Raw genomic sequence first — 8996 nt, forward strand, 5'->3', positions numbered from 1 at the left:
AGCTAAAAGAGAATGCTTTAGAGAAACTTTCTGAAAAGATCCACCAACTTGAAGAAAGATTATCTTCCCCTTCACCTGAACGAACCAGTGTCCACCAGCTAAAAGAGAATGCTTTGGAGAAACTTTCTGAAAAGATCCACCAACTTGAAGAAAGATTATCTTCCCCTTCACCTGAACGAACCAGTGTCCACCAGCTAAAAGAGAATGCTTTGGAGAAACTTTCTGAAAAGATCCACCAACTTGAAGAAAGATTATCTTCCCCTTCACCTGAACGAACTAGTGTTCACCAGCTAAAAGAGAATACCTTGGAGAAACTTTCTGAAGAGATCCACCAACTTAAAGAGAGTTTATTTTCCTCCCCACCTGTACAAACCAGTGTCTCAGCTATTAGGGGTAAACGTTCATCTATGCAAGGAAGACAATATGGTGGGCACACACACCGCGCCACCCTGTGGTTTTACTTACGTGACCATGGAGAGGACATGAGAAAATGGGATGGAAAATCTACTGCGACCCTAGAGGCACGGGTACGTGAATTGCAAAGGAAAACAATTGGGAAAAAGGAGTTCTCTGAAAGGTTTGCTGCTCCAACTTCCAGCAGGCAGTCCTTTAAACACAGAAATGAAGATTCTGACCAGGACTAGAGGGGCCCTGCCTCCAGCCAGGGGGAGGAAAGGGACAATCGAGTTTATTGGACTGTGTGGATTCGATGGCCTGGCACGTCAGACGCACAGAAGTATAAGGCTTTGGTAGACACCGGTGCACAATGTACTCTAATGCCATCAAGCTATAAAGGGCCAGAGCCCATCTGTATTTATGGTGTGACGGGGGGATCCCAGCAGTTAACTGTATTGGAGGCTGAAGTGAGTCTAACCGGTAATGAGTGGCAAAAGCACCGTATTGTGACTGGCCCAGATGCTCCGTGCATCCTTGGCATAGACTATCTTAGAAGAGGATATTTCAAGGACCCAAAAGGGTTCCGCTGGGCTTTTGGCATAGCTGCTTTGGAGACAGAGGACATTAAACAGTTGTCTACCTTGCCTGGTCTCTCAGAGGACCCTTCTGTTGTGGGGTTGCTGAGGGTTGAAGAACAGCAAGTGCCGATCGCTACCACAACTGTGCACCGGCGGCAATATCGCACCAACCGAGACTCCCTGAGTCCCATCCATAAGCTAATTCGTCAACTGGAGAGCCAAGGAGTGATCAGCAAGACTCATTCACCTTTTAATAGTCCCATATGGCCAGTGCGAAAGTCTAATGGTGAGTGGAGACTAACAGTGGACTATCGTGGCCTGAACGAAGTCACGCCACCACTGAGTGCTGCAGTGCCGGACATGCTAGAACTCCAGTATGAACTGGAATCAAAGGCAGCCAAGTGGTATGCCACAATTGATATCGCTAATGCATTTTTCTCCATCCCTCTAGCAGCACAGTGCAGGCCACAGTTTGCTTTCACTTGGAGGGGAGTCCAATATACTTGGAATCGGCTGCCCCAGGGGTGGAAACACAGCCCTACCATTTGCCATGGACTGATCCAGTCTGCGCTGGAGCAGGGGGAAGCTCCTGAACACCTGCAGTACATCGATGACATCATTGTGTGGGGTGACACTGCAGAAGAAGTTTTCGAGAAAGGGAAGAAAATAGTCCAAATCCTTCTGAAGGCCGGTTTTGCCATAAAACAGAATAAAGTTAAAGGACCTGCACGAGAGATCCAGTTTTTAGGAATAAAATGGCAAGATGGACGCCGTCAAATCCCAATGGATGTGATCAACAAAATAACAGCTATGTCTCCACCAACTAGCAAAAAAGAAACACAAACTTTCCTAGGTGTCGTGGGGTTTTGGAGAATGCATATTCCAAATTACAGTCTGATTGTAAACCCGCTCTACCAAGTAACCCGTAAGAAGAATGCTTTTGAATGGGGCCCTGAGCAACGACAAGCCTTTGAACAAATTAAGCAGGAAATAGTTCATGCAGTAGCCCTCGGGCCAGTCCGAACAGGACCAGATGTAAAGAATGTGCTCTACACCGCAGCCGGAGAGAATGGTCCCACCTGGAGCCTCTGGCAGAAAGAACCTGGGGAAACTCGAGGTCGACCCCTGGGGTTTTGGAGTCGGGGATACAGAGGATCTGAAGCCCGCTATACTCCAACTGAAAAGGAGATATTGGCAGCATATGAAGGAGTTCGATCTGCTTCGGAAGTGGTCGGTACTGAAGCGCAGCTCCTCCTGGCACCCCGACTGCCGGTACTAGGCTGGATGTTCAAAGGAAGGGTCCCCTCTACGCATCATGCAACTGATGCTACATGGAGCAAGTGGGTTGCACTGATTACTCAGCGGGCTCGAATAGGAAACCCCAGTCGCCCAGGAATCTTGGAGGTGATTATGGACTGGCCAGAAGGCAAATACTTTGGGATATCACCAGAGGAGGAGGTGGTTCGTGCTGAAGAAGCCCCCCTGTACAACAAGCTACCGGAAAATGAGAAGAAATATGCCTTGTTCACTGACGGGTCCTGTCGTATTGTGGGAAAGCATCGGAGATGGAAAGCTGCTGTATGGAGTCCTACACGACGAGTTGCAGAAGCTGCTGAGGGAGAAGGTGAATCGAGTCAGTTTGCAGAAGTAAAAGCCATTCAGCTGGCTTTAGATATTGCTGAACGAGAAAAGTGGCCAGTTCTCTATCTCTATACTGATTCATGGATGGTAGCAAATGCCCTGTGGGGGTGGTTACAGCAATGGAAGCAGAACAACTGGCAGCGCAGGGGCAAGCCCATCTGGGCTGCGGCATTGTGGCAAGATATTGCTGCCCGGGTAGAGAACCTGGTTGTAAAGGTACGCCATGTAGATGCTCATGTGCCCAAGAATCGGGCTACTGAAGAACACCAAAACAACCAGCAGGTGGATCAGGCTGCTAAGATTGAAGTGGCTCAGGTGGACCTGGACTGGCAACATAAAGGTGAATTATTTATAGCCCGATGGGCCCATGACACCTCAGGCCATCAAGGTAGAGATGCAACCTACAGATGGGCTCGTGATCGAGGGGTGGACCTGACCATGGACACTATAGCACAGGTTATTCATGACTGTGAAACATGTGCTGCAATCAAGCAAGCCAAACGGTCAAAACCTCTTTGGTATGGAGGACGATGGCTGAAATATAAATATGGAGAGGCCTGGCAGATTGATTACATCACACTCCCTCAAACCCGCAACGGCAAGCGCCACGTACTTACAATGGTGGAAGCAACCACCGGATGGCTGGAAACATATCCTGTGCCCCATGCCACCGCCCGGAACACTATCCTGGGCCTTGAAAAGCAAGTCTTATGGCGACATGGCACCCCAGAGAGAATTGAGTCAGACAACGGGACTCATTTCCGAAACAACCTTATAGACACTTGGGCCAAAGAACATGGTATTGAGTGGGTGTATCACATCCCCTATCATGCACCAGCCTCTGGAAAAGTTGAACGATACAATGGACTGTTGAAGACTACACTGAAAGCAATGGGTGCTGGGACATTCAAAAATTGGGATACACATTTGGCAAAGGCCACCTGGTTAGTCAATACCAGGGGATCTGCCAACCGAGCTGGACCTGCCCAATCAAACCTGTTACGCACTGTAGAAGGGGATAAAGTTCCTGTAGTGCACGTAAGAAACATGCTGGGTAAAACAGTCTGGGCTACTCCTGCCTCAGGAAAAGGCAAACCCATTCGTGGAATTGCTTTTGCTCAGGGACCTGGATGCACTTGGTGGGTAATGCAAAAGAATGGGGAGGTCCGGTGTGTACCTCAAGGGGATTTGATACTGGGTGAGAATAGCCCATGAGTTGAATTGTAGTATGTTAATTATTATATAATAATGTATGTCATCACTACCATGATTGCTATATATCATAGATGAAAATGGTGATTAATTAGAATGTATTGGACAGAGTGTAACCTGAGCATGACATAAATGGTATGGAATAAGGGGTGGATATCTGTCCTGGTTCCAGTTAGGACAGAGTTAAGTAGCTCATAGTAGCTGGTAGGGTGCTATGTTTTGGATTAGGATGAGAAGAGCGCTGATAACATGCTGATGTTTTAATTGTTGCAGAGCAGTGTTTACACCAGGCCAAGGACTTTTCGGCTTCTTGCTCTGTCCTGCCAGCGAGCAGGCTGGGGGTGCAGCAGGAGCTGGGAGGGGACAGACCCAGGACAGCTGACCCAAACTGGCCAAAGGGGTATTCCATACCATCTGACGTCATGCTAAACAATATATAGGGGTGGCTGGCCGGGGTGGGGGGGCCGGCTGCTCGGGAATAGGCTGGGCATCGGTCAGCGGGTGGTGAGCAATTGCATTGTGCATCACTTGTTTTCTTACACATTATTATTGTTAATACTATTACCATTATCACTATTATTATTATTATTGTTATTATTATTTTCCTGTCTTAATAAACTGTCTTTATCTCAACTCACAGGCTTCACTTTCCCGTTTCTCTCCCCCCATCCCAGAGAGGGAGGGGGGAGGGTGAGCGAACGGCTGTGTGGTGTTTAGCTGCCAGCCGGGTTAAACCACAACACCTGCACAAGTTCTGGAAAAGCAGGACACCCGTATGGGGGATCTACCTGAAGTCTGGCCAAATTGGGAAGTACGTGCATGCCCAGTAGCTACCCGTTCCTCCTCCCAGGCATACTTGGTGAAAGTTTTGGGGCTCTTCCAGAGAGAGAGGGACTTGTGGATTCGGTCCGCAGACCCCTTCAGGCTACGTACCCGACAACATTGGCCAATTTTGGAGGGAGGTGCATGCCAAGAGGCTTCTCTTGCCTCTGGCTCATCTTGGTTGCCAAAACTTTGTGGCTACCTCCACATACAGATTTAGTTTGGGATCCTCTCCTCAGATCGCTTCAGGGGAGGTACCTGACAACTTTGGCCAGTTTTCGAGGGAGCTACCTGCCTGGGTACCTTCACTTCCCTTCGCTCATCTTGTTTTGCAAAACTTCTGGGCTAGCTCCAAATACACAACTGCTTGTCAATACCAGCTGAAGACCCCCCCGCGTTAAGTCCCTCACAATTTTGGCTCTACTTTGGACGTAGCTGCATGCCTGCTGGCTACCATTGCCTCCTCCAGGGAAGCTTCTGCAAATGTTTGGGATTCTGCCTGAGAAACATTTAGCTCTGGGTACCGGCTGCAAAGCCCTTCAGGGTAGGGACACCACAAGTTCGGCCAAGTTTAGAGGGAAGTGTATGCCTGGTAGCTACCCTTGCCTTCTCACCTCGGCATGCTTCTAGAAAAAAGACTTGGCTTCCTCCAAGAGAGATTTTTTCTTTGTGGATCCTAAACTCGGATCCCTCTAGGCTAGCTAACAGAGAATTTTGCCTAATTCAGAGGTTGCTACATGCCCGGTAGCTACCTTTGCCTCCACTACATTGTACTTATGCAAAATTCTGTGTTACCTGCACAAGTTCTGGAAAAGCAGGACACCCGTATGGGGGATCTACCTGAAGTCTGGCCAAATTGGGAAGTACGTGCATGCCCAGTAGCTACCCGTTCCTCCTCCCAGGCATACTTGGTGAAAGTTTTGGGGCTCTTCCAGAGAGAGAGGGACTTGTGGATTCGGTCCGCAGACCCCTTCAGGCTACGTACCCGACAACATTGGCCAATTTTGGAGGGACGTGCATGCCAAGAGGCTTCTCTTGCCTCTGGCTCATCTTGGTTGCCAAAACTTTGTGGCTACCTCCACATACAGATTTAGTTTGGGATCCTCTCCTCAGATCGCTTCCGGGGAGGTACCTGACAACTTTGGCCAGTTTTCGAGGGAGCTACCTGCCTGGGTACCTTCACTTCCCTTCGCTCATCTTGTTTTGCAAAACTTTTGGGCTAGCTCCAAATACACAACTGCTTGTCAATACCAGCTGAAGACCCCCCCGCGTTAAGTCCCTCACAAGTTTGGCTCTACTTTGGAGGTAGCTGCATGCCTGCTGGCTACCATTGCCTCCTCCAGGGAAGCTTCTGCAAATGTTTGGGATTCTGCCTGAGAAACATTTAGCTCTGGGTACCGGCTGCAAAGCCCTTCAGGGTAGGGACACCACAAGTTCGGCCAAGTTTAGAGGGAAGTGTATGCCTGGTAGCTACCCTTGCCTTCTCACCTCGGCATGCTTCTAGAAAAAAGACTTGGCTTCCTCCAAGAGAGATTTTTTCTTTGTGGATCCTAAACTCGGATCCCTCTAGGCTAGCTAACAGAGAATTTTGCCTAATTCAGAGGTTGCTACATGCCCGGTAGCTACCTTTGCCTCCACCACATTGTACTTATGCAAAATTCTGTGTTACCTGCACAAGTTCTGGAAAAGCAGGACACCCGTATGGGGGATCTACCTGAAGTCTGGCCAAATTGGGAAGTACGTGCATGCCCAGTAGCTACCCGTTCCTCCTCCCAGGCATACTTGGTGAAAGTTTTGGGGCTCTTCCAGAGAGAGAGGGACTTGTGGATTCGGTCCGCAGACCCCTTCAGGCTACGTACCCGACAACATTGGCCAATTTTGGAGGGAGGTGCATGCCAAGAGGCTTCTCTTGCCTCTGGCTCATCTTGGTTGCCAAAACTTTGTGGCTACCTCCACATACAGATTTAGTTTGGGATCCTCTCCTCAGATCGCTTCAGGGGAGGTACCTGACAACTTTGGCCAGTTTTCGAGGGAGCTACCTGCCTGGGTACCTTCACTTCCCTTCGCTCATCTTGTTTTGCAAAACTTTTGGGCTAGCTCCAAATACACAACTGCTTGTCAATACCAGCTGAAGACCCCCCCGCGTTAAGTCCCTCACAAGTTTGGCTCTACTTTGGAGGTAGCTGCATGCCTGCTGGCTACCATTGCCTCCTCCAGGGAAGCTTCTGCAAATGTTTGGGATTCTGCCTGAGAAACATTTAGCTCTGGGTACCGGCTGCAAAGCCCTTCAGGGTAGGGACACCACAAGTTCGGCCAAGTTTAGAGGGAAGTGTATGCCTGGTAGCTACCCTTGCCTTCTCACCTCGGCATGCTTCTAGAAAAAAGACTTGGCTTCCTCCAAGAGAGATTTTTTCTTTGTGGATCCTAAACTCGGATCCCTCTAGGCTAGCTAACAGAGAATTTTGCCTAATTCAGAGGTTGCTACATGCCCGGTAGCTACCTTTGCCTCCACCACATTGTACTTATGCAAAATTCTGTGTTGCCTGCACCAGTTCTGGAAAAGCAGGACACCCGTATGGGGGATCTACCTGAAGTCTGGCCAAATTGGGAAGTACGTGCATGCCCAGTAGCTACCCGTTCCTCCTCCCAGGCATACTTGGTGAAAGTTTTGGGGCTCTTCCAGAGAGAGAGGGACTTGTGGATTCGGTCCGCAGACCCCTTCAGGCTACGTACCCGACAACATTGGCCAATTTTGGAGGGAGGTGCATGCCAAGAGGCTTCTCTTGCCTCTGGCTCATCTTGGTTGCCAAAACTTTGTGGCTACCTCCACATACAGATTTAGTTTGGGATCCTCTCCTCAGATCGCTTCAGGGGAGGTACCTGACAACTTTGGCCAGTTTTCGAGGGAGCTACCTGCCTGGGTACCTTCACTTCCCTTCGCTCATCTTGTTTTGCAAAACTTTTGGGCTAGCTCCAAATACACAACTGCTTGTCAATACCAGCTGAAGACCCCCCCGCGTTAAGTCCCTCACAAGTTTGGCTCTACTTTGGAGGTAGCTGCATGCCTGCTGGCTACCATTGCCTCCTCCAGGGAAGCTTCTGCAAATGTTTGGGATTCTGCCTGAGAAACATTTAGCTCTGGGTACCGGCTGCAAAGCCCTTCAGGGTAGGGACACCACAAGTTCGGCCAAGTTTAGAGGGAAGTGTATGCCTGGTAGCTACCCTTGCCTTCTCACCTCGGCATGCTTCTAGAAAAAAGACTTGGCTTCCTCCAAGAGAGATTTTTTCTTTGTGGATCCTAAACTCGGATCCCTCTAGGCTAGCTAACAGAGAATTTTGCCTAATTCAGAGGTTGCTACATGCCCGGTAGCTACCTTTGCCTCCACCACATTGTACTTATGCAAAATTCTGTGTTACCTGCACAAGTTCTGGTAAAGCAGGACACCCGTATGGGGGATCTACCTGAAGTCTGGCCAAATTGGGAAGTACGTGCATGCCCAGTAGCTACCCGTTCCTCCTCCCAGGCATACTTGGTGAAAGTTTTGGGGCTCTTCCAGAGAGAGAGGGACTTGTGGATTCGGTCCGCAGACCCCTTCAGGCTACGTACCTGACAACATTGGCCAATTTTGGAGGGACGTGCATGCCAAGAGGCTTCTCTTGCCTCTGGCTCATCTTGGTTGCCAAAACTTTGTGGCTACCTCCACATACAGATTTAGTTTGGGATCCTCTCCTCAGATCGCTTCAGGGGAGGTACCTGACAACTTTGGCCAGTTTTCGAGGGAGCTACCTGCCTGGGTACCTTCACTTCCCTTCGCTCATCTTGTTTTGCAAAACTTCTGGGCTAGCTCCAAATACACAACTGCTTGTCAATACCAGCTGAAGACCCCTCTGCGTTACGTCCCTCTCAACTTTGGCCCTACTTTGGACGTAGCTGCATGCCTGCTAGCAACCATCGCTTCCTCCACAAAAGTTTCTCAAAATGTATGGGATTCTGCCTGAGACACATTTAGCTCTGGGTACCAGCTGCAAAGCCCTTCAGGGTAGGGACACCACAAGGTTGGCCAAGTTTACAGGGAAGTGTATGCCTGGTAGCTACCCTTGCCTTCTCACCTCGGCATGCTTCTAGAAAAAAGATTTGGCTTCCTCCAAGAGAGATTTTTTCTTTGAGGATCCTAAACCCGGATCCCTCTAGGCTAGGTAACAGAGAATTCTGGCTAATTTGGACGTTGGTACAGGCCCGCTAGCTACCTTTGCCTCCACCACATTTTACTTAGGGAAAATTTTTCCTTACCTGCTTTAGTTCTGGAAAAGCAGCTTACCTGTCTGGTATTTGTTACCTGCCTGTGT

The 8996-nt window shown here is 49.3% G+C and overlaps 1 protein-coding gene across 2 annotated transcripts; it reads left to right on the top strand.

Annotated features, from left to right (window-relative positions):
• The first annotated feature begins 772 nt into the window (after positions 1–772).
• LOC308179205 (uncharacterized protein) lies at positions 773–4574 on the top strand. Of its 2 annotated transcripts, none has more exons than XM_080559023.1 (2): positions 773–4227; positions 4468–4574. In XM_080559023.1, the coding sequence occupies exon 1, from the start codon at positions 777–779 to the stop codon at positions 3828–3830; it is 3054 nt and encodes a 1017-aa protein (XP_080415149.1). In that variant the 5' UTR covers positions 773–776; the 3' UTR covers positions 3831–4227; positions 4468–4574. The 2 variants fall into 2 exon arrangements, 1 of the variants encoding a protein (XP_080415149.1); XR_013940279.1 differs by lacking the exon at positions 773–4227 and adding an exon at positions 4294–4331.
• The last annotated feature ends 4422 nt before the right edge of the window (positions 4575–8996 follow it).

Source organism: Anser brachyrhynchus (assembly GCF_964034855.1).
Source record: "Anser brachyrhynchus genome assembly, chromosome: 17".
Taxonomy (NCBI): Eukaryota; Metazoa; Chordata; class Aves; order Anseriformes; family Anatidae; genus Anser; species Anser brachyrhynchus.

Bases quoted from the DNA above. Each gene is read 5' to 3' on its own strand.
- LOC308179205 (XM_080559023.1), top strand. From the start codon at position 777: ATGCCATCAAGCTATAAAGGGCCAGAGCCCATCTGTATTTATGGTGTG.